Source organism: Wyeomyia smithii, chromosome 3, assembly GCF_029784165.1.
Source record: "Wyeomyia smithii strain HCP4-BCI-WySm-NY-G18 chromosome 3, ASM2978416v1, whole genome shotgun sequence".
NCBI lineage: Eukaryota > Metazoa > Arthropoda > Insecta > Diptera > Culicidae > Wyeomyia > Wyeomyia smithii.
In genome coordinates, this window is record NC_073696.1 from 277,792,753 (window position 1) to 277,819,356 (window position 26,604).

At 37.4% G+C, this 26,604-nt stretch overlaps 3 protein-coding genes across 9 annotated transcripts in view; 1 reads left to right on the forward strand and 2 right to left on the reverse strand.

Annotated features, from left to right (window-relative positions):
• LOC129727952 (tyramine receptor 1) overlaps positions 1 to 26,604 on the forward strand; it is a 101,359-nt gene that overhangs the window by 37,770 nt on the left and 36,985 nt on the right. Inside the window, exons 1-2 of one of the 7 annotated variants that reach the window (XM_055686262.1) lie at positions 15,510 to 16,824; positions 25,011 to 25,044. The exons of 1 other annotated variant lie outside the window; for it this stretch is intronic. The gene's annotated coding sequence lies outside the window, so the exon portion shown is untranslated. Of the gene's footprint in view, positions 1 to 15,509; positions 16,825 to 17,426; positions 17,514 to 25,010; positions 25,045 to 26,604 lie in introns of those variants that run through there. 5 more of the 7 variants (XM_055686265.1, XM_055686264.1, XM_055686266.1 and 2 more) reach the window with 5 other exon arrangements.
• Positions 22,806 to 24,099, reverse strand: LOC129729328 (uncharacterized). Its single transcript, XM_055687837.1, has 5 exons — positions 23,955 to 24,099; positions 23,238 to 23,887; positions 23,068 to 23,178; positions 22,880 to 23,001; positions 22,806 to 22,813 (listed from the first exon to the last, which is right to left on the reverse strand). Exons 2-5 carry the CDS (start codon positions 23,879 to 23,881, stop codon positions 22,806 to 22,808), a joined length of 885 nt encoding a protein of 294 aa, XP_055543812.1. The 5' UTR covers positions 23,882 to 23,887; positions 23,955 to 24,099.
• Positions 24,945 to 26,308, reverse strand: LOC129727954 (uncharacterized). The gene is made up of 4 exons (XM_055686272.1): positions 26,077 to 26,308; positions 25,461 to 26,017; positions 25,281 to 25,391; positions 24,945 to 25,223 (listed from the first exon to the last, which is right to left on the reverse strand). Exons 1-4 carry the CDS (start codon positions 26,206 to 26,208, stop codon positions 25,085 to 25,087), a joined length of 939 nt encoding a protein of 312 aa, XP_055542247.1. The 5' UTR covers positions 26,209 to 26,308; the 3' UTR covers positions 24,945 to 25,084.

The window sequence follows — 26,604 nt, forward strand, 5'->3', positions numbered from 1 at the left end:
GAAGCACTAGCAGCCATCTAGTTGTCGTATTCTCTTTACGGTGCATTTTTTTCAACCTCACCGTCAACATAGAAGGCTTTGACAATGTACTAATTGCTTGCATCCGCGAGCGAAAACGTGTTGCAAGTGACATTTTAGAATTAAGTGTGCCATAGAGTGGGCACTGGAAGCGTAGCCTCCAGCAAGCGGAAACCAAGGATGTGTATGGATGCAACAATGCACTTCGCAAGCGGAGTGAAATTGTTATTTTTGTCTGGATTGCAGCAAGATGACTTTTCCAGTGACTCAGAAAGTGAAAACCTAAAAACCTAGAAAGTAACTAATTTGGCGCGATTACGATGATGACGATATTTGATGCTTATTTTGAAGATATGACAAACATCGTTTATACAAAATTTTTCACTGTAACCTGCAAACAAAGCAGGCGAAAAATTTTTAATTTCAAAGCAACAGAAAAATATTTACTGCACTAGAACAAAGAGATTTCACAACGGTTTGGAATTTTTCCTCCAGCATCATTTTCAATCCTTGTTCTTCGCGTTGTTACTATTATAGTATTCTCATTTTGACATAACTAAAATAAATGCACCATTCTATCTCAATGACGAAGAGACTAACACCGAAAAGAGTAGGCAATGTCGAGATGCACTAGCTCTTTTATTCGCCAACTAGGATAGAAACACGCTAATTCCACGTGTCGGTCGTACTACGTCGCATCCTCATGTACGTTTGTCGTCACTAACAATGGCGTCAGCAAAACCGGCGAAGATAATTTCTTGGCTTTGCAATAAATTGCACGACTTAATAAATACTAATGAGCGAACCTGATTGAAATAATTTGATAAATTGTTGCTCTCCGCTGGAAATAATGAGAGCTAATAAAACGTGCCACATCTAATTGTGACCACGGGAACGAACAGCGAGCGATAATATTCATAGCACAAATAATTCCCATTCGAATCTAGGCTTGAAAAGTGGATAGTCAGAAAGATTGGTTACTGCTTTTGTAATCGCTGTTGGTCGAATACTAACTTTTCGCTAGGTCAGCGGATGAATTGAACACATTGGGCATAAAAATGTTAACACTGCAAATGGATTGAAACTTGATCGATGACGTTATAACATAAAGCCAGTGTTGCGATTGGAGTGCGAAAATAAAACCTTCTTCACACTCCTGCCGGAGCACGAGCAGCATGCTATGTTTTCCAAATCATATTCGCACACTTTGGTGACCAAGTATGATGACAGTTCTACAAGGTATGCCACATTTTTATCTATCCACGCACACAAACAAATCTCGTTATGAAAATTTTCGTTTTTTGTATGGAATTCGGAACATTTTCGGAAATTTCTCGTTTTATGTTGTTTTATATTTGATTTTTTTTAATTGGAGAGTGAATCTCCAGTTGAAACACGCTAGAAATTGATATTAATTTAGATTTAGTGTGAAAAATTGCGACAATATGCCGAAATAAAATATTTCTAATAGTATTTCTAATAGTTGGAGCATAATCTTAGTCATTGTCATAGCTCATGGCTTTTGTTACTGTATGAAACATAAGCGACTCAATTTAGGAGCGCTATTAGACTACAATAAAAAAACGAAAAGTGCAAAAAGGTTACCGGCAAATTGATGAAAAATAGCATATTTTACCTAAACCGCAGCAAGTTTATGTATTCCCCACAAATAAAACATGTTTCAACATCATTTCTATAACTTTTCAGGAAAGTATGTTTTATAAGTTTAGTTTAAAATGCAAAATCATTTCAAATTTCATACAAAATTGGAAAAAGTTCATAACGATCACTAATACTAATGCATCGACGTGAATAGCATACCTTGTAGAACTGTCATCATACTTGGCTTTGGTGAAGCTCCTAAAAGCTCACGGCTCCAGCCGGAGCGCGACTAGCAAAAGCAACACTCCGGTTACTTTTTTATATTCAACGCTCCGACGTGATATTTATCACGCCGGAGTGCACCTATATGAGCGAACACCAGGAGTGAGTCGTTTGCTATGATTGAATTTGGGCGCAAAAGTAATTTGAACCACATGTTTAATACAATGAACCTATGTTATCATACGATAGTTTGCGCCAAATGCTGCATATGAGGTATCTCTTTTGCAATGCAATGTCGGCCTTTTGCTTAGACAACTGGAGATTATTAAAAGGTTAGACTACAAACATTTTAACAAATAAACGTTGTTGTTTTGAAGAACAACATTTTTAAAACTTCTGCTTCTATGATCCAGAGTTGAATGTTTCAAAATTTACTTTACAAACTAATTTCATTTTTGTCATATGACTTACATTTTAAGTTTTAGTAAAGCGGGCAATGTATGCAGTTTGCGAGGATGCGAAAATGAACGGGAATAGAAGGTGTGACTTTTTAGGCTTAGAAAAAATTTTCCCTCGTCCAGACGGGACTCGGACCCGCAATCTCCGTTGTCTCCGGCAAGGTGTTTTGGCCAATTAAACTACTGGGAAAGGTATAAATAGTTCTAAACCAAAGTCGAATCACCCTCTACTATTGTGTTCCCGTATCTCAGCATGCCAACGATGAACTGCACACACTGCCCGGTGGGAGTTTATTTTTTATAACTGAGAGAGTGATCTCTTCACGCACACAGTGTATAATGACTTATTATATCTACAGCGGCGCAAGCGATGAGACACCTCAGTCGGTGGCTAGACTCCGAACGCGTATCACGGAAGAGCTCCGTTGGCTAAATTTACTTTACGAACTAATTTCATTTTGTCATATGACTTACATTTTAAGTTTAAGCCGGGCAGTGTGTGCAGTTCATCGTTGGCGTGCTGAGATACGGGAACACAATAGTAGAGGGTGATTCGACTTTGGTTTAGAACTATTTATACCTTTCCCAGTAGTTTAATTGGCCAAAACACCTTGCCGGAGACAACGGAGATTGCGGGTTCGAGTCCCGTCTGGACGAGGGAAAGTTTTTTCTAAGCCTAAAAAGTCACACCTTCTATTCCCGTTCATTTTCGCATCCTCGCAAACTGCATACATTGCCCGCTTTACTAAAACTTAAAATGTTTCAAAATGTAAGTGAATAAAAAAAATAAGTAATACATTTCAATCCGTTTTCGGTTTAGTCCGGTTGGCCCCGTTCGGTCCGGTCCGGAGTCTGGAAACGAAAGTCCCCAGTTTTTTCGAACTACAGTTTAATGACAAATCAAACAATGTCTGATATGCATGTTAGAAACAGTTTGATGAAATGAAAGGAATGCAAAACAAGTTTTGTTGTGAAATTTGAAAGACTTCCACAAAACGTTTTTTTTTGTCGAAGAGTAAATGCCTCTGAACTCCGACAGCGGTTTCTCCGTCAGATTTTCTACAGCATTCTAATGCAAAACCTGCCAAACAGCAACCGCTATCGATGTAATGTGATTCATTATCAGATAGAAAATTGCATTACCTCGGCAGCGCACAGTGGTCCAATAAGACAAAAAGTGGAACTTTATTCCATAGCGCCTGTTACCTTCATCCTAGCTTAAAAATGTCTTCGGAACAATTGTTTGTGTGAATGACCCGCATAATCGCAAATTGTCAAAAAGTATGAAAAATTTACTATACTAAAAATAAAAAAATTAACTTTTTTGTGTTAAGAGATAGAAGAATAGTTTGTTCAGCAAAGTTGTAGAAAATTCAAAAATATGAAACTTTGTTGAGCAAATAAAAATCCTATCTTCTTTCGGTACAAAGTTATAAAGTATATTACTTAACTTTTGTTAGTTGGATTTTACACGAAAGTATTGTTCGGAGAAATTATTAGGGCACATAAAACACACATTTTTGCCAAAGGTCATATATCTCCAGGACTTTTCCTTACAAAGTTATATCATATTTTAGCTTATTTTTTCGATAACTTCAAGAACGTATAGGTTAAAAAAGGGCAAGTGGAATCATGATGTCAATATATTTCCTTGAAGTTAAGCTGAAATACTATAAACTCCTTTAGGTTCCATTTGTCCCAATCCACCCATATTAGAGTACGGCGAGCATATGTTACAGTAGGTTCTCATATATTCAAAATACTAACTTTTTTGTGTTAAGAGATAGAGGAATGGTTAATTCGGCGAAGTTTTAGAAAGTGCAAAAATATGAATCTTTGCTGAGCAAACGAAATTTCTATCTTCATTGGGTACAGAGTTACAGGGTATTTTCTGTAAAAGTTACTTAAAAGTTAATTTTTTGCAATTAACTTTTGTTAGCTATATTTTACAAGAAAACGTTGTTCTAAAGAAGTATTTTGGCATACAAAACACATGTTTTTGTTGAAAACCACACATCTCCAGGACTTTTCTTTACAAAGTTAAAGCATGTTTTAGCTCATTTTGTCGATAACTTTAAGAACGTATAAAGTAAAAAGGGGCAAGTAGAATCATGATGTTAATACTTTTTTTCAAAGCTTAGCTCAGGTGCTCAGAACTGGTATAAGATCCTTCTGTCTCAATTCACCTAATCTTTATTCTATACGTTGTTAAAGTTCAAATGTGCTATAACTTTGTAAGGAAAAGTCCTGGATATGTGTGGTCTTCAACATAAACGTGTGTTTTGTATGTCCAAATGCTTCTTTTGAACAACGTTTTCTTGTAAAATATAGCTAACAAAAGTTAATTGCAAAAAAATAACTTTTAAGTAACTTTTACAGAAAATACCATGTAACTCTGTACCCAATGAAGATAGGAATTTTGTTTATTCAACAAAGATTCATATTTTTGTACGTTCTAAAACTTTGCCGAATTAACTATTCCTCTATCTCTTAACACAAAAAGTTAGTATTTTGGATATATAAAAACCTACTGTAACATATGCTCGCCGTACTCTAATATGGGTGGATTGGGACAAATGGAACCTAAAGGAGTTTATAGTACTTCAGCTTAACTTCAAGAAAACGTATTGATATCATGATTCCACTTGCCCCTTTTTAACCTATACGTTCTTGAAGTTATCGAAAAAATAAGCTAAAATATGATATAACTTCGTAAGGAAAAGTCCTGGAGATATATGACCTTTGGCAAAAATGTGTGTTTTATGTGCCCTAATAATTTCTCCGAACAATACTTTCGTGTAAAATCCAACTAACAAAAGTTAAGTACAAAAAACTAACTTTTAAGTAAGTTCCATGTAATATATTTCATAACTTTGTACCGAAAGAAGATAGGATTTTCATTTGTTTAACAAAGTTTCATATTTTTGAACCTTCTACAACTTTTTTGAACAAACTATTCTTCTATCTCTTAACACAAAAAAGTTAATTTTTTTATTTTTAGTATAGTAAACTTTTCATACTTTTTGACAATTTGCGATTATGCGGGTCATTCATACAAACAATTGTTCCGAAGACATTTTTAAGCTAGGATGAAGGAAAAAGGCGCTATGGAATTAAGTTCCACTTTTTGCCTTATTGGACCACTGTGCAGCGGTCGCTCTTCGGCAGGATTTGCATTAAGAAGCTACAAGAAACCTGACGGAGAAACCGCAGCCGGAGTAGTTCCATACCCTGCATGAATTTTTCAAACAGAGTTGTGATCGTTTATAATATTACAAAAAAAATAATCAGAAAATGTTCTCCATGTTTTTGCACAGTGGTAGAAATTATTTAGGTTTATTTCATCAGCGTATAAAAAACACAGTCTTTAAAAATATTCAGTATACATATATGTATTCTCTTTGCGATATGTCACTTGAATTGCTATTTTGCTTTTTCAAAAAAATGCAACAAAAGAACACATCCTGCAATGTAAATGTGCTGCTTGTGATTTTAATGGCGTTGAGTTTAATTTTGAACGGTCCGAACAGATTACTATTAAGATAAACTACAATATGATCAACACTCTTCGTCCGCCTTAATTTATGTATTAAATTTCCAAAAATTATACGAGATTGGCACAACTGATTCATTAAAATACTCGTTTACTTGTTTTACGTGGAAATTCACAATATTAAGTCATATAATATTTATACCAAATGTGCTTGGTGTTAAATGGAAAACGGATTTGGATATACAGCCGGAATTCGTTGATTGGAGCACGGCTGCCACCCAATTAGTGAATCGCGTTCGTTAAGGCTGTAGAACACTCTTTGGCTAATCGAAAAATGTCGTTGTCGAAAAAAAACCCATGTATCCATGACCGTTCACCAAGAGAAAATTTGTCTGTTTCTGTCGTAGGTCGTGATATACAAAAAAGTGATATTAAAACGACGAAATATTCAATGTAAAGCACGTTTTCAGCCACAATGTTATGAAACAACTTTCAAAATAGTTTCTACACATCCCAAATATTATATTTCAAGACATTTACAATTAGTGGAAAGATTTATTTGACAATCCCACAGTGCATAGTGGTCTAAATTCGAAAAATCGTGAACGTTCTAGATTTGACTATGAAAAATTGATTTTATGTACTCAATGTCTTCAGCAAAATTGTTTCATAGAACAAGGCCTTACTTTTGGCGTTTTAGGTTTTTCGATCAATCCCTCTAGTAGTTAGATAAAAAAATTATTTTTTTCTAATTTTCAATATACTGGATTGCTTCCTTCAGCAAAGTTGTGGAAAATTTTAAAAGAAAAACAATTGCTGAATACCGCGATGTCCTATCTGTACGTTGAACACGACAAAATAGAGTTTTTTTTGTGGAACACCCCTCCTCAAAATCAGTTTTTTGTCTGTTAGGTGGATTGATCGAAAAACCTAAAACGCCAAAAGTAAGGTCTTGATCTACGAAACAATTTTGCTAAAGACATTGAGTACTCAAAATCAATTTTTCATACTCAAATCTAGAACGATCACGATTTTTCGAATTTAGACCCCTGTGCACTGGGGATTTTCAAATAAATCTTTCCACCAATTGTAAATGTCTTTAAATGTAATACTTGGAACGTGTAGAAACTAATTTTGGAAGTTTTTTCATAAAATTCTGACTGAAAAACGTGCTTTACATTGAGTATTTCGTCGTTTTTATATCACTTTTTTGTACCTTATGACCTTCGAAAGGGCATTACTCAAAACTGTACCGTACGATGATTTTGAAATTTTGACCAGAGATTCTGGACGTCATAACGAATCGAATGGTGTACTCAGATTCCTTGGTGCATTTTTTTTTATAATAACGGTCTGTGGGAGCACCGTGCACTGTATATGTGAAATTCCATAAAGATGGCCCAATTTATTAATTTTTTAAAATTGTTGTTTTTGATTTGGCTGAAACTTGCCACTTACAGACATGTATTTGCATTTTTAATTTTCAGGGGAAAACAGATAGTATTGAAACTAAATTGCGTTATAACCTCCCCAACAAGTGAAGAGACTCACCTCTCGAAAAATGTTTTTTGCTTAAACTGCACTTTTTATTATTATTATCAATTTATTTTTATTATCAACCCGTTCACCACTGACATCACCTGACATTTAAACTTTGATCAGAGTTTACCATTTGTACTTCAAATTTTGAAATAAAAACTGTTTAATACGCTGTACAGCTTGAGCAAATAAGGTTTGTAACTAGTTGCTTAAAGTTTGAATTTCGTTTATCGAGGTAGATACTTATTTTTCGCCGCGGGAAGATTCCATAACAGACTATTAAAAGTAAAAGCAAAAACCTAGCCTCTTCTGCTTCTTATAACGTGGTATCTATATAGTTCTGTGAATAAAAAAATATTCCCGTTCAATCCTTGATTTCATTATCATAAATGTATTTAATGATAAGGAACATTACTATTAAGTCCTATCCCACCGGTTTCGATTAAAATTTGATTCGCGAAAAGGAAAACTAATCGCAGCAAACACAAGCTGTGTGACGCTCCGCGGAGCGCTCCGGAGCGAGGCATATACCTGCAGCTCACGTCGGAGTGCGAGGCGGTCGGAGTGGCTGCTATGATGCTCCACGTGCGCGTGGAGCAAATGAAATAGAAATCCAGCGTGTGCATGGGTTGCTTAGAGTAAACTCCACTGCGTGTATAGCTGATAATACGCACTCAGGAGGGCCCGCCAAGCAGCTGGAGCGAGTGTGCTTTGCAACACTGCAGAAAGCCACAACGTGAAAACCGAACTAAAACCACCAATCGAATCGTCAAATTGGGCACGAAAAGCGAGAAGTTAATAATCAATTGCGGGATAAATTTTCATGCAGAATAAGGTCGTTCATAAGTTTTAGTAATATTTGCAATTATGGTTTCACCTAAATGTGTACTTGCTTTTCTGGCATACCTTACCTTTGAATGTTTACTGTTTACTGTGCGTTTACAGTGCGTGGTCAGTCATGTGATATCCATGCAGACAGGTTGCCAAATGACTAAATGGCACAATTAAAAGCCAACGCCAACTATTCTAGCTCTTTGTGCATCTGTCATTTACACTATAGTGTATATATACGAAAAGTTAAAGAGAAAAGTAAAAGTATCGAGCAACTGGTAATCGAAAACAGGATTCTCGAGTTTGACTTTGCAATCTTATTTGACCCGAACGCATAGCACGATATGATTGAGCAAATAATTCATCCAGTGTGTGTCACACTAACTAACAGTAGCGTTAATGGTTTTTGACATGTACAAATGTATCCCGAAGCGGACAGTTTTTATATGCGCACTTGGAAATGCTCACAAATTCAATTTAAACAAGCATATGCTTTCCAGTAGACATTTTATGACGCCGTAATACACCAAAGCAGTAGTAAAAAATTCGACAGTGAGTTTAGTCGCCACTCATGGCATGCTGTGTGACAGGTGATAAATGTGTGAATATATTTTTACCGCACGTACGCCTTGCCTTCTGGTTAAACTCTTCGTCAGTGAATTTTTCACCTTCACTAACACTCTTTTTTCATGAGAAATTTATGAGTTTCTTTGCACACGAAAGGGCACAAGTTGATTTCGTTCGGCCGATACATCCTACTCAGCCTTATTCATTCTAAAGCTAGAACATATTTACAAACTTGAGAAGCAAGCTTGCTTAGCCACTCAATCAGTGTATATAAAAAGAAAAAGAAAACAAACACGTTTCACCTTAGTAAAGATAATAAATCGTAATCATTTGTCAGATTCGAATTACTATATTCAACCACAAAAAATTTACTCCGGTCTAAGGTCATCATCAATCGCATCAAAATTGCTCCCGGTTTTATTACACTCTCCAGGTCAAACTTTAAAAGCTCATCGGCAAACGCAATAGAGCAAGCAGTGAGTAAAAATATTTTTTCAGGCTTCTGCGAACACAAAGCAAACAGTAAAAAAAAACAGAGCAAGTCGACTTCACTTGTTGATCCTTTTTCATTTACGTTTAGGCAATGTTATGTACGCTGTATGTAGGTATGTAGGCAGCTCTGAAAATTTTGCTGCCTCTCCACAGTATGCTTCGATTGGAGCATGCTTCAATTTCAGATAAATGTGCTGGAAGTAGTTCCTCATTGTTCGTATTGAATAGAGCTTACTTTATGGCAAAAATATACTCTAATACGTACATCGATAGTTTGAACAGTAAACCGTTCAACTCCATCGAACAAGCATTTAAACCAAGAGAACCATGTCAAAATGCGTGAATTTAACACACTGGTAACTGAATCAAAAATTTAACCCGCCCATAGTGAATAGAGTTAAGCAGTAAACATTTTACAAACCACGGTAGAAATATAAAGACATTGAATTACGGTGAATGCGGGGCAATAAACTTGCAACTTACCGTCTCAACAATCCTGCTAAAGCAGCAACAACAAACTTTATTATCCCGGTTCCTTCCGGTTCACTTAGCACTCAAATTACTATAACTGTTAATCAATGACCGCATATTTTCTCTACACACTAGGTACATAAAAAGAGGATGCGGCGTTGAGTTAAAAACGGCCAAAACGAGCGCGGCAATAAATTTTCGGTCGTATATCATACATTGCAAACGGGAAATTGAGCGGGATCAGAATTAGTTTTTGAGTTTTACACTGGAACACTCATTCGTCGCTGCTAAAAATTCTATAGCTATGGTGACAGCTGAGATCCGGTCGATATTGACTCACCTTTACACCTCAAAATAACATCAAATGCTTGATGCCAGGTGTAAGTGAAAACTGTCAGATTTACCAAACAGCAGAGTAGGCAGTTCACTTGGTTGCACAGAAACCCTACTAACAGTACAGTACACTCTATTTGGATTTGAGTTTGAAACTTCATGGAATATAAAAAGCTGCAAAGATTAAACCCAATCGATCAGAATGTGCAGGGCAGATAAAACACAAATTATTTTGAAGAAGCAAATCTTAGTTACTAAAACCTGGAAAAAGTCAGCAAATTTCAACTTTTCGTGAGTTTATGCCAAACACCTTACACTGCCAAACAGAGATGTCAATCCAATGGATGAAACTAGGAATCCTATCTAATCGCTATCCTATCTATCGCTGATGATTAACAACTGTTATAAAAACACTCAAAGTCTGTTTGCCCAAATTAGATTAATTCAGTCAAAATCTAATTTATTATTCTTTTTCCATTCGTTAGTGAACATTACACGAAAAACAAAAACATCAATCTAATTGGCTGGGGCCAATGAACGATCCTTTATCTTAACTCAGCCTACTGTAAGCGTTCGCATGTGCGAAAAAAACATCAATTTGTTTTCTTCTTTCCTCACGGAATTAGACGAAATCGGATGCAAAGTCCTTCTATGAGTCACCGCAAGCAAAACAAATCCAGGCCTGCTTGGATGTTATCTAAAAGACAATGATGGAAAACTTGTCCTAACCAGGCAGGAAATTCTAACTGCGGGTAGAATTACTGCCGGAAAAGATTAATGTGAGACTTACACAGACCGTATCCAAACGACAACGAAGCAAAAAGCTCTTAATCAGCTTTGCGTGAAGCGTATCCTACCTTTCGTCCAGAAGTATTTTGTCCGGTGAACTCAGCCAAGATCATATTCGCAACGAACTAAAGAAACAATACTGACGAAAGATAAAGAAGCGGGTAAAGTTGTTCCTCAAACAAAGCCCGGCAATATCTATTGAATTCTGATTTCTCTTCACACCAACCAATTGAAGCGTGACCAAATTTTCCAATAGGCTGTGCATGATGAGCAATCCGTTCCACTCAACCAGTTGGAAAAGCGAGTTTTCACTGGTACAAATAAAGTAATGAATATCCGATAATTTCAACGCCGGCTTTATCAGGTCAATCAGCTGCTCGCTGCTAAGGTAAAGGTGTCTTTCGAAGGGGGAAAACTTTTCCGCATTGGGGCGAAGTTTTAATATTTTTGAATCCGGCTGGTTCCTAGATTCGCACGAGTTCATTTGAATCAAATCAATGAAGTTCTTTTGTCAGAATCTGAATGAGGGTAAAACTAGAGATAAAACAGTAATCAAAAAAGAAGTGAAAAATGAAAAAAACTTGAAAAGTCAATACGTCAACAAATCAATATGTTAACATGTCAACAAATCAAGGAAAATCTTTACTGTGATACAAGATTGAAATTTGCATTGTCGTGTACTTTGGAGCCTGCAGCCAAGAAATACACTAGACAATACACATCAAGAGACCAGTTTAATACTTTTGGTAGACTGCAGGATATTTAAAAGATTTATGACTTGTATAGGTAGTTTATATCTAAAAACCTAAATTAATCCACCTAGCGGTCAGACCCAGCCTTTCTCATTCAAACTTTTATTTGTTTCAATAGATTTACATGAACGCTTCAATCCAAAAAATGTATATTCACTCTTAAGGTTCTTAAATAATGATAATGTAATCTATACATATAAAAATGCAGTCCGGTCTGTCTGTCTGTCTGTCTGATCCATATAGGCTCGAAAACCACCGAACCGATCGTCGTGAAAATTTGTATGTAGGGGTTTTAGTGCCGATAAAGGTTCCTATAATAGTTTGAAACCCCTCCCTCTTTTGGAAACGAGGGATCCCATACAAATGAAACATAAATTTCTGCACAACTCAAGAACAAACCAAGCAAATGAAACCGAGTTTGGCATGTGGATGTTTTAAGGGGTAACAAATATGTCCATAATGGTTCGACGCCCCTCCCTTTTCTGGAAGGGAGGGGTTCCATACAAATAAAACACAAATTTCTGCACATCTCGAGAGCTAACCAACTAAATGGAACCATATTTGGCAGGTGAATGTTTTTAGTGGTAACAAATTTGTTCCATAATCGACCTGAGGCAACATTTTGGCAACTTCTGGTTTCTGGAAAACAACCAAAATGGCCGATTTCCACCCAATATAATAATATCCGAATCTAGAATGATACTCAGGAGCTAAAATCGATCGGAATTGTCTTCAAATGTCATTATGAAATCCGAAATGGCGACTTCCAGTTTCGAAAAAATCAGCGGCAAACGAGCAAATACCATCCAATATGGGTATTTCCGGAACCGTAATGATGCACCGGAGCCACAAATAGACTTCAGACAACATTTTGAATTGTAAGATGGCAACTTCCGGTTTCTGTAAAACGGTCTGAAATGGACGATTCTCATTAAATATGAGTATTACCGGAACCAGAAAGATGGACAGAAGCTAAAAATTGATCACAGACACAATCTTGAATTTTAAGATGGTGACTTCCGGTGTCTGGCAAACAGCCGGAAATGACCAAATACCATTCAATATGAATGTTTTCGGAACCAGAATTACGCCCAGATAACAGAAATTGATTCCACAGGAAATTTTAAAGTCCAAAATGACGACTTTCGGTTTCTGAAAAACAGCTCATAGTGACCAAATATCACCCATTATGAGTATCTCCGGAGCCAGAATGTTGCAAGAAGCTAAAATTGACCTCAGACACCATTATGAATTGTAGGATGGCAACTTCTGGTTTCTGGAAAACAGCCAAAAATGGCCGATATCCGTCTAACATGAGTATCTCCGGGAAGAATGATACACAGTAGCTGAAATCGACCACAGACCCCATTTTGGATTCTAGGTTGGCGACTTCCGGTTTCTGGGAAACAGCCGAAAATGATCGAATAACACCCACAATGGGTTTTTCTTCAACCAGAATGACGCTCAGATGCCAAAAACTATCTTAAACACCATTTTGAAATCCAAGATGGCGACTACCGGTTTGGGAAAAACAGCCTAAAATAAACAAATACTATCCAATATGAGTTACTCTGGAACCAGAATGATGCAATAAGCTAACAATTGACCTCCGGCACCATTTTAAATTGCAACTTCTAGGAAACAGTCGAAAATGACCGAATAATGCTCAATATGGATATTTCCGTAATCGAGATGATGCATAGAAAGCAAACATTGACCTTGGACACCATTTTGATTTTAAAGACGACCACTTTTAATTTCTGGAAAACAACCAAAATAACTCCAAAATTGGGAAGTATCAATATGGGTATTTCCGGTGTCAGATTGATGCCAGAAAATCTGCTGAAAAAGACCGAATACCACCCAATATAAATATATTCAGAATTAAGCCGATGTACAGAAGCCAAAAGTCGAGAATGTTGTTATTTCGATAAAACCAATCATTTTAAACGATTTGTTCTTTGACTTTGATCATATCTTATGGCCGATTCGTCGTGCATTTGCAGATTTTAAACACATCGCAAGGAATCAATGAATTTGAAATGTTCAAATAGTACGATACCACATTCAAATTATGTTGAGGCCACATATATCGATCAAAGCAGGATAGTTTTAAATAGTCTTTGAATTTCTTTTCTGTCCATAACTTTTGAGCCACATATCAAATTGTTATGAAGTTTGTTATTTGTAAGGTTGAGAGATGACTCGTTCGTATGACACTAGTTATGTTCAAATAAGTCATGTATTCTTTGAGATAATAGACTTTCCTTGTTTTATTAACAATTTAATACATAACGGTTGCTTAAGTTCGATTATAATCAAATAAAATGGGAACGTATAAAGCAGCCAAAATTTGAAACCACGTGCTCAATCATAATTCATCAGTTAACCCTTAACTAGCCCGCTCATCTGATAATAATATTGATCAAAGCGGTTGTGTAGTTTCTGAGATAACGAAGTTTCGTGATTTTCACATTTCGGTACATTACAGACAAAGTTACAGTCCGATTAAAGTAAAATTCAATAGGGTATTATGCTAGATTTATTATTTGACACTAATTTTGTGGAAATCGGTTCAACCATCTCTGAGAAAAGTGAGTGTGTCCAAGTAGTCTTCGGAATGTGTTCCTTTTCATAGCTGGATTTCACATTTTTAACATAACAGAAAAAGTAACAGTCTGATTGCAAAACAAATCAATAGGGTCTTATGGGGCAACTAGACCTTCCATTTGACACTGATTTTATGAAAATCGGTTCAGCCATCTCTGAGAAACATGAGTGAGATTAAACAGTCTTCATAACACGTTTCTGTTCATAATTTTTGAACCACAAGTTCAATCTTTATAAAATTCAAAAGTTAAGGGTTTTTCAGGTAGCCCGTTCATTTGAAACCAATTTTGTTCAAATCGGTATTGTAGTTTTTGAGATAATTATGTTTCACGATTTTTACATTTTGATACATAACCTCTAACCTGAAAATCCGATCACAATGAAATTTAATAGGGACATCAAGACCTTACATTTGCAATTAATTTCATGAAAATCAGTCCAGCCATCTCTGAGAAAAGTGAGTGAGAATAAAAATCTGCACACACACACACACACACACACACACACACACACACACACACACACACACACACACACACACACACACACACACACACACACAGAAAATGCTCTGCTCGTCGAGCTGAGTCGAGTGATATATGCCATTCGGAGAGGCGGAGAGGAGAAAGGCAAAAATATAGCAAAATTATTATCGTTACTATGAGTTCATTTTTAAAGCATTCTCGTCTGAGCTATTGATCATATCATTCAACCGACTCAATTTTAAATATCATTACAAAAATTTGAACAACTCAGTACTGATTCTTTGTCATTATCTTTAATGATACTATTACATAACTGTAACTAATTAGTAATATGACTATTGAGCAAAAGTCTTCTGTGCGATATAAAATTGGTGATAAATCTCCGAATGAATAATGTTTTTTATTCTTGTTTTTGTCAAAACCAAATCACTGTGTGAATGCAGCCGAGCCAGAAATCACCAGTCTCTAATTATAAAATTGATAAATTTTACTTGCTTATGAAAAATCTAGCTTAAACGATAAAACAAAAACGGCCGCAGCTGGTGCTAACGGCCTCTTTCGAAAGGCTTATTCCAGTCACTCACACTCATCTCTCTGAACAAAAAATATTTCTAAATATCTCTCGTTGCCACTCAAAGATAATGCGCAAGACTACACTCACAAACTGCTAACGAGTCCCGCGCGAACAATAGCTCTAAAAGGAGTACTTTTCCCGTCTTTATTCGTCGGTTGAGCGTGATTTACATAGTAAACATTGGGTCGCTCAACACTCGGCGCCAGCAGCTACTCCCAGCACCATGCTTTTCCTGTGGAAAACCGGTGTAGAACGTAACGGAGAAAAAATCATCTCAAAAGCAAGACCTGCCAGATGGACCCACCATCAGTTGACTTTGATGTGTTATCGCGAGCGCACGGAAAATTCGAACACGCTTGGCCTACTGCGAAACCGCCCGTTTGTCAAATTTAAGACAAAATTGTTTTGTTCGAATGTGATGCTTGAGCTCAGAGCAATAATTCGCGTAGGAGTGAGTTTGATTGTAGCAGAATTAGATCTGAGAACACAGTACATGACAGTGGTCTGCTTCGGAAGAGTTAGTTCGAATTGATTTGTCTGCTTCTTAGAATCGATACAGGCTGATTCGTGCTAATTGCGGAAAAGCATGATGAATTTTCCATCGCAGAAAATTAGTTGTTCCAGATAGTGTAGTAGGGGAAGGACGTTCCGCTAGGCGAGTCAATTTATTAAGAAGACGGTAACGAAGTTGGACAGTGTTTAAAAAAAAAGAGTGGAAATTAATTTGACCGTGAGGGTGGATGTACATTCATAACAGTCATAGCATGCCACGGCGTAGCAGACATCGTCCGTCGGTCACTTTGTGCCCTTTAAACACTGTCTGTGTGTATCTATCTGCATGTGGACTTTTGTGGAGTGTGAAAAACGACCGGCAGTAATGGTGATAAAGATGAAAAATTGCATTTGCCTGGAAATTGTGTTGAGCATAATGGGAAGGCTTTTATGGTAGAAGAAAATTATACCGCAGAGGTGGTGAAAGTTGACCCTGCGACACAGTGCTGTGCACTTGTGTTCATGCAAGCGCATGGTATTCCACAGTACATGTGACCAGTATCGCCCCTCCAATCACAGTGTGCAGGAAGCTGTCTGTCACAAGCATGCTGCTGTCGTAGAAAATGTATGGTTTTGTTCAACGATTACTGACTTCGACGATGTCAGTCTAAAATTGGTTTTTTTCATTTTTAACAAACAGTGGCCAATGTAGGCGTAAAAATAACCAGTAAATGTAATAACTTATACCAATCGGTCACGGTTCAACCTCTACTGGGGGCAAACACATTTAGTGATGTTACGTATTTGGTGGAAGAAAAAATAAGCAAAAGATGAAGATGAGTGAAACCAGCAACAGCATCATGAAGGGAAACATCTAACGCGTATGTATCGACTTCTCAAATACACTACGGAGTAAACATAGAAAGAACATTTTCGATACCGTCAGCAGCTAGTAAATATTGCAAATCGACTTGGATAAGTCTGGACTGCCGTAGGAAAAAAATCAGCATCAGAGCAGCGCAATAAGAAATCGGAAAATTACGGCCAACTGCATCTGTGCCACGTTCATCGACGGGCGGTTCGGAAGGAAAAAGGGGTAGGTTCATACCATCCGTTCAATATATAAAAAGTCGTATTTTATGACCCCGAAACATTTTTGCGTCGCGCTCCAGTCAACGCCGCCGTGGCCACATTGATTGACGATCGTCATCGCTATTCCCGTACGATACGAACGAAGGGCACAAGCGATAATTTTTTACTAGGCATCCTTTGATCAGTCAGATTCGGGTGCACATATATTTTGGCAAACGATCGGAACCGAAATGGGCATTTTAATTATTAAACCAATCCCATATACCTACTTGAGTTGAGAGGTGTGGAGGAAGATTATTCTCCGCTGAACGTCGAAGTCGACAGATGTGAAAACCGCATTTAAAAAATTACCGCCTTCGAAAAGATGCGATTTCATAGTGTGTTCTCACGAAATCTATCAACACGTTGGATTTACAATGTAAACACAAAACTGTTTGAGTTCATTCATAACAAGAGGAACTCTTTTATATGTACGTAAAGATTTTTTTTTCATTAGTAAAATTAATACGTAGGTGTTTAATTCAAATAAAGTTGCAGTCGGTACTGCTAATCGATTATTCCATGTGGTGTCAAAAACGGCAGTGATACCCTCAAAACGATGAGTTTGAGCACACGTTTGATGACTACTCTACTTTCTACCGTTACTTTAAGGATTTTTTCATGCGGATTGCTTTTCTCTATTACTCAAAAACGGTACGTATTCCGTTTCAGGCCAAATATAATCATGTATCCGTTTCCAAAAAAATCACAATTTTTGGTGTAAATACTGGAAATTTCAAATATTGTATCATGGTCTCTAGATTAACCACTATCATAATCAAACGAAGTTCAAACACTTTAGGATGTTTTTCTTCGTTATATTTGCAACTGAAAAAAGTTTTTTTTTTACGTGAGCCCATACAAATTTGAAACGCATCCCCCGCGTAAAAAAAAACCTTAGTGTACAATGAACACAATATTTGAGCAAAATGGTTAAATTTTTTACGTGTTTTGACGCATTTGGAACCGGTAAACGAAGCGAAAATTGATTGAAAACATAAAAAATAAATCATTACTATTACAAACCAATTAGTGGAAATTTCTCGAAGCAACGTAACAAACTATAAAGGTTTCCTATTACAATAGATACAGAAAGGCAAGAATAAAATCTCTCATTAGTTGGGATCGTTTTGAGTAGCATTTGTAACTTGAAACATGGCGCTCTTGTGTTCTCATTGTTCAAGTTACTACTCGAGAAGCAGTTTTTCCTGACTGACTTTGCCTATGTATATCACTATCTACCACTTTTTATGGCAATAATAGCTAGCAAACAACAGTGAATGTAGTCGATTATGCTGTAAATAAGGTGTTTCAGTTACAAAAAAAGTTTCATTAACGTATACTGATAGACACTGCAATTGCTGTTGAGCAAATATAATGTAGGAGAATGGTTTACTGACGAGTTGTTAGTTTCTAATTGAGAAATTGAAATTCGTAACTTTCTCAGATCGGCAGCAGTTTAAACTGGCTGGAATTACTTACGAAGTGTGGTTTCCTGCACGATCCGGTACTAAACGTGGCTCGACCAGTGTGTGATTGCGCCTCCGTGTTTGTACGTGCCGTCATGGTAAAAACGATGGACGAAGTTTACGCCTGCATGGGGAAAACAAATTAATTATAGTTTTTTCGACTGAACTTTATGTGGCGAACGGGAAATATGTAATAATGGTTTCGTAGATTGTTTTAATTTAATATACTGCTAAGGACAAGTTCACAGTGCCACGCGTTCTAAGAACAAAAAATAATTTAAATGCACTGAAAGTTATCGGATGTTATTTTCGGTTGGGGAAATTAAACACAGCAGCCATTACTCTCGGCATGACCTGCTATGATGTGACTTAGGAGCATATATTTACACACATGAACAATTTGTGTGTGGGTGTGTTTTTTTTTGTACGTTTTGCATTTCTGCTGCTACGATGCGCTGTGCCCGAATAAACATTTTTATCACTCAGCAGCTTTGTCAGCCTTACATTGGTATTGCGATAGACGCTGTTTTCAGCGTCAAAGAAATTGAATATCTTTGAGGAACAGTATTTCCAAATTCTAAGTTTTTTTGGGTTAACTATTACCCTGAAAAATCCAGGATTATTCTATAATTTCTAAACACAATGATAAAACAAAATAAATTCTCAAATCATTTAGAATGCTTGCTAATGATTGTATTACAAACGATTAAAGTGGCCCACGTGTTATGAAACAACATAGCGCACGGATAGCTATACTTCGACTACCAGTAAAGCAAAATTAAATTACCACCTCCTTATGGTCATTTTACCTATACATATCCATTTTTCTTCCAAAAAATCACAAAAAAACTCTATTTTTTAGTATCAACTGAAGACTTAATCTATGCAATCAACCACTATCTAATAATAACAAAATACAATAACGGTTACTGTAGGAGTATATCGTTGGTTTCGTGCAAAATAGGCACAACTTAAAATTCATTCCCATCTCCATTTAGAGCCCAGGTGGCTCATGCTGTTCTGTTTGTTTCACACAGACTTTGTAGACAACTGTTAGTGTACCTAACAATTGCTGGCGTTACGATCCGACTGACACTAGCAATCTACCCCAAAATGGGATTCAAACATACGACGACTGGCTTGTTAGACTACCATCGTATCTCTAGATCAGCTGGAAGGATAACACTGGTCAACCAAAAAAATGCTGCCCTTAAGATCAAAATAGCTGCCCTAGAAATATTATAAATTTTGAACGATTCCTTGTTTCTGCAGCTCCAAGACCAGTGGACGGCACTGCCGCTCCCTGACATGTATGTCCATGTTCTCCAGATACTTTTTCACTTTTTTACCGCATGCACCAACCTCCCGGCCAAGTGCACGCAGCGATTTAGCCTCGGTCTTCCTCTTCAGCATCCTTTGAAGCTTTTTGTGGCTCAGGGTCGTTGGCCGTCCGGAACCGGGCTTGCTTGCGATGCTCTGATCGTTGTCCAATAGTGTCAAGATGTCCGATGCACGATGTCCGTTTTTGACGCGGCGGGGTACCGTTCTTTGAACGCGCAGACTTCTGAACGGAGTAGCTTCACTTTTGTCGCCATCACAGTTAGAGTTTGACTGATAGAGCTGTTAATTTTTTTTTTGCTAACTTATGGGTTACTATGATTGATGATGCATGAGTAGTTTCGCCAGTGTGATTAAAGGTAAACCCATGAAAAATCGGCAATTTTTGTCCATTTTTTTCGCAAACGTTACCTAACTGGAAATTTTTTTTCACCTCGTACGATATTGTCAGTTGAATTTGATACTGGCACAATTCAAAATCGATAGTTTCGAGAGAAACGTGTTTGAAAATTAGCGTCAAAACCTTGTTTTCTCATTTCCATGAAATGAAAATTTCAAGATTTCTCGTTTTCATTGAGCCTGTTTAGGTCTATTATGTGCATGCTATGAGGAAGTTGTACGGTTTGAATCTTCATTTTTCCATCTTTTTGGGATGGTTTAAATTTGAACTATAACGACACATCTACTTGCAATTCTGGATTTCTGTTTTTTGAATTTAGAAACGGGTCTGTTGCTATTGAAAACTGACGATGTATTGAGTGTGAAACTTTTTAAATTTTCTAGTTTCTATTGAAAACTGACGATATATTGAGTGTGAAACTTTTTAATTTTTTTTTGCTAGATTTGGTAATAAAAACCATAAAGCTGTCGGTGCTGCCCATATTCATGACTAATAAAACAAATTGCTTACTTCTCATACTTGAATGATAAATTCAAACAAAGTCAGTCAAAAGTTGGAAGAGACATTGAAATGTTGAATGTCGGTAGGTAGTTTTGTAGGAGATTCCTCTACTGAAAACTATTTTTATTTCATAGACGAAAAGAGAAAAAATGGTTCGACTTTGCACCGCTCAGCAACTTTTGTCAAAAGCTTTTTCATGGATGTTTGTCGATCGCACAGAAGTATATTGACAGAGCTATCTTTTTCGACTTTCATGATCCCTTCGAATTGCTTTGTAGTTTGTCAGTATATCTTGAACCCACTATGATCCAATGTATGAGCCCTGTAGGCCTGTACCCAATCTATTTCATTAAATTGTTTCGCATAAATTGAAATCATAAAAATTCATTTAATCTACGGACTTATCTGTTCTGCAAAGCGTCCAGTTTCTGAGAGCCTTTTAAGCCCACAGCATCACTTTTTTGCATGCATAACCACTCAGATACTGAATACCTATCTCGAGCCAGAAGGCTTAACAGCTCTACAGATCACAACCGACAATTCACGCTGTGGTCCCGCTGGTGCCAATGGCCAGTGTCCGGAAGATTCAAACCGCATCCTCTTGGAAAAGCCAACATAGAAAAGTACATTCTGCAGCCCTACGGTCGGGAATCTTCCACAGCTGCTTTTATTTTTCTTCCGTCCGACCGCCTACTCTGACGGGTCGAGTGCAAATCCCGATGGGTAACAATCTTTTTTCCACCACACCGGCAACATCGTGAAACGGGAACGTAACATCGCGAAGCAGCCGCTGTGTCACCGTGGCAGCGAGGGCATAAAAAGTGCAAGCAAAGTGTTTTGTTTTCTTTTCTACGACAAGGAAACATCCTCTCGGGAAGGGAAACACAGAGCGGAAATGCCATTTTCTTCGTCGACAACCCGACCCAGCGCAGCAACGTCCAGGCAAGCCGCTCGTTTTCTAATGGACTTCCCGGGAAGGTTTAGATTAAAATGGAATTTATTTCCAACGTAGTTAAGCTTGCAGAATCTCCTCCTGCATTAGCGTAAGCCAAAGTGTTTTGTGTAATTTTCCAGTGAGGTTATCTGTTGCTGTTTTTTTTTTCTCTGAACAGAATAAGCGTTGTTATGCAAGAAGATTTCCCTAAGCGCAAAGATATGTTAAAACAGACATGTTGATGAATATTGTAGGACCTTCTTGGAATCAAAAACAAGAATGAAATAACTTAGCATTGACTTACTCCGAATGCTTTTCCATATATAAATCCGTTTTTTTTTTTGTTTTTAAGCTGGAAAATTGATAGAGCTCATTTTAAAAATCACTATCGGAAATTTTTTTATTAGGTTTTTTACACACTTCACAGTTACATTTTATAGTCAATGAACAAAAGTTCTCCTCCGTATGATCAATTCAAATTAAACTTTACACCCTTTTACTGATCCCTCGTTCGTTGGCAGCCTCAATAAATCACTCAAACTCCAAAATACGATTTATACCCAAAAACCAAATTCCTATCCATCCGCAGATATTTCCCTCCCAGAATGTGCCTTCTTTTATATGATACCGGAACGACACAAAGGATAGAAAAAAGGACAAAAATATGCTATTCTATCGGTACATATATAATACGCAACAAAAGATACATTTCAGAGCATTTCCTCGACTGCCATTTTCTGTCAATCGACCACTGACTGACGGATCCAAATTTACGAAGACCACAAATGGAAGCGACACGTTCCTCTTAGATTAAAATCCATTGCGGATGCCAGCTGCCAGCCCGTCACTTTCGTAACCCACTTTCAGCTATGCGGCATCGCTTTTGGATATGTTGCTGTATGGTGCGTGTAATGTCCCCGACCTGAAGATGGAGATTATTGCGGTCCAATTTAGCAAAAAAAAAAAAACAGCTAAAGCTGATAGAATATGCTCCGCACTCATGGTCGAAATACTTGTAACGGAAGCAAGACGTTCCGGCTGCTGGCATGAGATTGTGGCTAGCGCAAAAGGCAAAAACACAGCTAAATGAAGTGATACGGATTCTAATTCTTGCGGAACTGTTAACAGAAAAAAAGTTAACCAGACCCACACTCTGAATTTAAAATAAAATAACCTAAGAAAACAATTCGCCTTTCTCACTAAGGTATAAACCAGAATAAGACTTCTTGTTTGTATCCATAGCTATACAATTGTTTTCAATTACGATCACTGAGATATAATTTCTCCAAGTTTCCCTAAAAAAATTACGGATCTAGGGAGTTTGAGATACGAACAAAAGATAAATGATTTATGTTTATATTTTACCAAACAAGTTTACCGTACAGTAACAGTTGAATTATACTAAGGGGGCATTTCTTTCCGTACATTTTGTGACAGTCAGGTTCCTCATGACGCATTGCAGCACTATATTCATCCTCTAACTCTTCCTTCAAAGGGAGACTAGACAGGAAATGGTAATATTAAAAATAAGATTCAGTAACAGGAAAATCTGGTGATTTTTTTTACCTGAAAACAGTACGGGCAATGTCAACCATCATTGATTTTCCGGTTGCAGGCATCATTTTACGGACTTCGCAAATCGATCTCAGAATACAAGCCTTCATCGGAAAGTCAAATCTTATTAGAAAAAAACGATAAACGCATCAATTTTTACAGTAAACAGTAAATTCCGTTACCTTTCGCCAACTTCTTTCTCCAATGCATGATAAAGTTCTCGCCTCTCGCGATAGTGATAAAAGTGTTCCCAGTCTCGATGATGACTGATGTTAAATCGATCCTCTTCATGCTCAAGTTCGTAGTCAATCTTTTCCGGTCCGTCAATTGACCGTTTCCGCCGCGGGAAATATCTTTCAACATAATCCTCCGGAGATGAGTGCCACAAATTCAGTGCTTGAGCATGGAAATCGTCTTTGTTCTTAGAGGACATCTCTCCATTATAATGCGGGCTAATGTACACGTTTTGAACCCGATCCGAACGTTCGTGACCATATCCCGGTGGAACATAAATATCCGGATGATCTTTAAGATATTGTTTCACCTCCGCAGGTGATGCCTCCTGACCATAACCGAAATAGTTGTCTTTCATGTGCAGCGGAGTATCTTTTGGTGATGGAGCTTCCATCGGAATCGGCATTGGAGTTGGTACTGCTTTAGATGAATTGCCGACTGGTTTCGGGGCATTTGGCAGCTCCGCGATCGTGCCTAACCTTAGTGATGATATACGGTAACGATAGTCCGGCAGAGGATAGTACATATCAATTTCCAAAAGTAAGAAATTCGATGCAGGAGAGGGATACAGCATATTCTTTGCTCCAGCCATAGTTATCTGCCAAAAAAGTAACAAATAGCATTTGATTATCAGTTTTCTTCTATTTTATTCAAATAAGACATACCACCACTTGTCCATTAATTGGAAACAACAGAAAGCGTTTTTTTCTGGATAATGATTTGTCACTCGTTTCATTGTACTCATTTCGGTTCCGATTTGAACTAACAGAAGCACTCCAGATTATTTCTACGCTCAACAGCAAAATTAAACATAAAATTTTTGTCATGTTTTTCCACGAGCAATAGATCTTTACCAAGCCAAATGCAGTTTTCAACTATCTTTCTAACGCAACAATTAGCCTAACCAACCTCAAACGGTCTATTTTCATCACACAAAAGAAAAAAAAATACCTTCTCCGAATCTCAGGAGCCATTTAGCACCATCAAAGCAAGCGTGTGAACTTAATTTAATCGTCAATCAAAGTTCACTGCTGCGTGACACTCCGTTGAGCAAGCTGACCGACAACCGCATATGAAGCACCAAAAAGCTAAAGTTAGCAGAGCCCACAAAATCTTAGCATAATTTTCAAGTTCACTTTTTATCAAAGAGGTAGAGGAAGCCAAGTAAGAAAACTTTATACGAGTTTAGTTTGAAACTGTGTTAAACTTGCAATTAGATTTCCATTCTGCGGTACTACGATTGTACTTTATGAAAATCTTTTGAAATAGTGATCAAAGTTTCAAATAAATGTCCAGTATAATATAATTTAATATTGGGAGTGGGCTATGTTTTCATTTAATTCTACTAAAAAAGTTGTAGGAGAATGAGAGCTTACCCAATTCTCAATATCCAGCAGAGTGTTAGTTTTCGGTTCGGTTCAACAAACGCGTGAGCTGATAATAAGTGCATGTGGTTTTAAAAGACTTTGTTTTTAATGTCATGCACACAGACCTTGTATTGAATTATCATAAGAATGTGATAGCGATTCCGTTTACTTATTTGGGTTGGAAACTGAATGAAAGGTTTGAAATACTTTGCTTCACTTTGACAACATAAAGCGGAATTAATCAGGCTAATGAACAAATCCAGTAATATACCAATAAAAATCAAAAAATGCCAAAACCAAGAAATGTTTATTTTTGCGTACCATTGAATATCTATATTTGTCATTTTATTACAGATTCTTCTATCAGCGCTTTCTGTGGAATAATAGGGTATGTATCGGAAACTTCTTGTACTACAAAGATCCAAGTATCACGGGACAAATTTCCCAAACATAATCAAATAAAGTAGGCTAATTGGGCATTTATCGCCATACAACCGGTGGCAGTCCAAAGTTTCTTCTCTCATGGCTGCACTATATTCATCATTAAGTTCCTCTTTAAGTGGGATTCTAGAATTATTACTAGATGTCACTTTTCACTACCACTAACAGCAAAAATTATCTTACCGAAAAACAATCTGCACCAGATCCATTATCATAGATCTTCCAGGAGGAAAAATCAATCCTCGCACCTCGCAAATCGTCCTGAGAATGCAAGATTTCATCGGAAAATCGATACTGTAAAAAACCATACCTTTTCTATAAATTTCTGATCGTATAAAACATGATCGAAGCCCTTTATCATACCTATCACCAGCCTGGTGCTCCAGAGCGTGGAACAGTTCCCGACGATCCCGGTAGTGATAGTAGTACTCCCAGTTGCGGTGCTGACTAAGATTAAAACGATCGACTTCTTCTTCATCCTCGTTCATTCTACCAACATCCGCAAATCTTTTCTTCCGTGGAAAATATTGATCGAAATGCTCCACCGGTTGCCACATTCTCTGGTGATACTCTGTTTGTGGATTATAAGTTTCACCTGTCCAAGGCAAAAACCATTCGGACTGATCTGAGCTGTGTTTAATTGCGCTTGGAAACCACGCCTGCGGGTGATCTTTAAGATACAAGTGATCTAAATCCACGATGGGCATTGTAGGCTCCGTTGTAGTAGTAGTCGTCGTTGTTGTCGTTGTTGTCGTTGTTATTGTTGTTGTAGCTCCTGGTAGCATAGCAATTTCACCCAACCGCAACGAAGTTAACCGATAACGGTAATCCGGCAAGGGGTAGTACATGTCCAACTCCGTGATTAAGTTATAACCACTTGGTCCTCTGAAGATCAACCCTTTTGCACCGGAAACGGTAAACTAAAAAATATATAACTAGAATGCCAATCTTTTTCGTCTATCAATTATACAGAACTCACCAAAAGTTGACCATTAATAGGGAAGAGAAGAAATCGCTTCCCTCGCGATAGTGTCCTATTGCCAATGGATACACTTCCCGAAACAATAGACGATGATACTTCCAGAATTATTAGCAAAAGGTACAGTAGCATCTCGATGATCAATACCAACCAGCCGCAGAAATTTACTGAACCGAACGCTCAAAAATTGATGCAATTTTAGATAAGAAAGTCGCTCTGGTTCACTACACGAGGGAGGATTTAAGGCGTAAAGCGCTCATCCTCACTCATGAGCACTGAAAAGATGTTTAGCCTACGTTCCATTTCACACCAGTTTCCCGTTCCATTCGCCCTAATTTTTCAACTATCGAAAACCGATCACTGTTGTCGGCTCCATTTAGTAGATAAACGTGAAACCCTGTTAACTGAGTTCAGCAGTCCCAAAACTAAGCGCTAATAGGCTCGGTAAACTATCGTACTGCATATGATCGGTTGCTGTGAGATGCCAACAAATTGCCACCAATCATGCTGTTTGGCGAGGTGAAAGTA

Excerpts from the sequence above, each read along its gene's own strand:
- LOC129729328 (XM_055687837.1), bottom strand. The coding sequence starts at position 23,881 with ATGGCTGGAGCAAAGAATATGCTGTATCCCTCTCCTGCATCGAATTTC. Across the intron at positions 23,179-23,237 it reads GAGAAAGAAGTTGGCGAAAG|ATTTGACTTTCCGATGAAGG; the intron begins GTAACGGAATTT and ends TTTTCTAATAAG. Across the intron at positions 23,002-23,067 it reads ATTGCCCGTACTGTTTTCAG|TCTCCCTTTGAAGGAAGAGT; the intron begins GTAAAAAAAATC and ends TTTCCTGTCTAG.
- LOC129727954 (XM_055686272.1), bottom strand. The coding sequence starts at position 26,208 with ATGCTACTGTACCTTTTGCTAATAATTCTGGAAGTATCATCGTCTATT. Across the intron at positions 26,018-26,076 it reads CTATTAATGGTCAACTTTTG|TTTACCGTTTCCGGTGCAAA; the intron begins GTGAGTTCTGTA and ends TATATTTTTTAG. Across the intron at positions 25,392-25,460 it reads GAGCACCAGGCTGGTGATAG|TATCGATTTTCCGATGAAAT; the intron begins GTATGATAAAGG and ends GGTTTTTTACAG.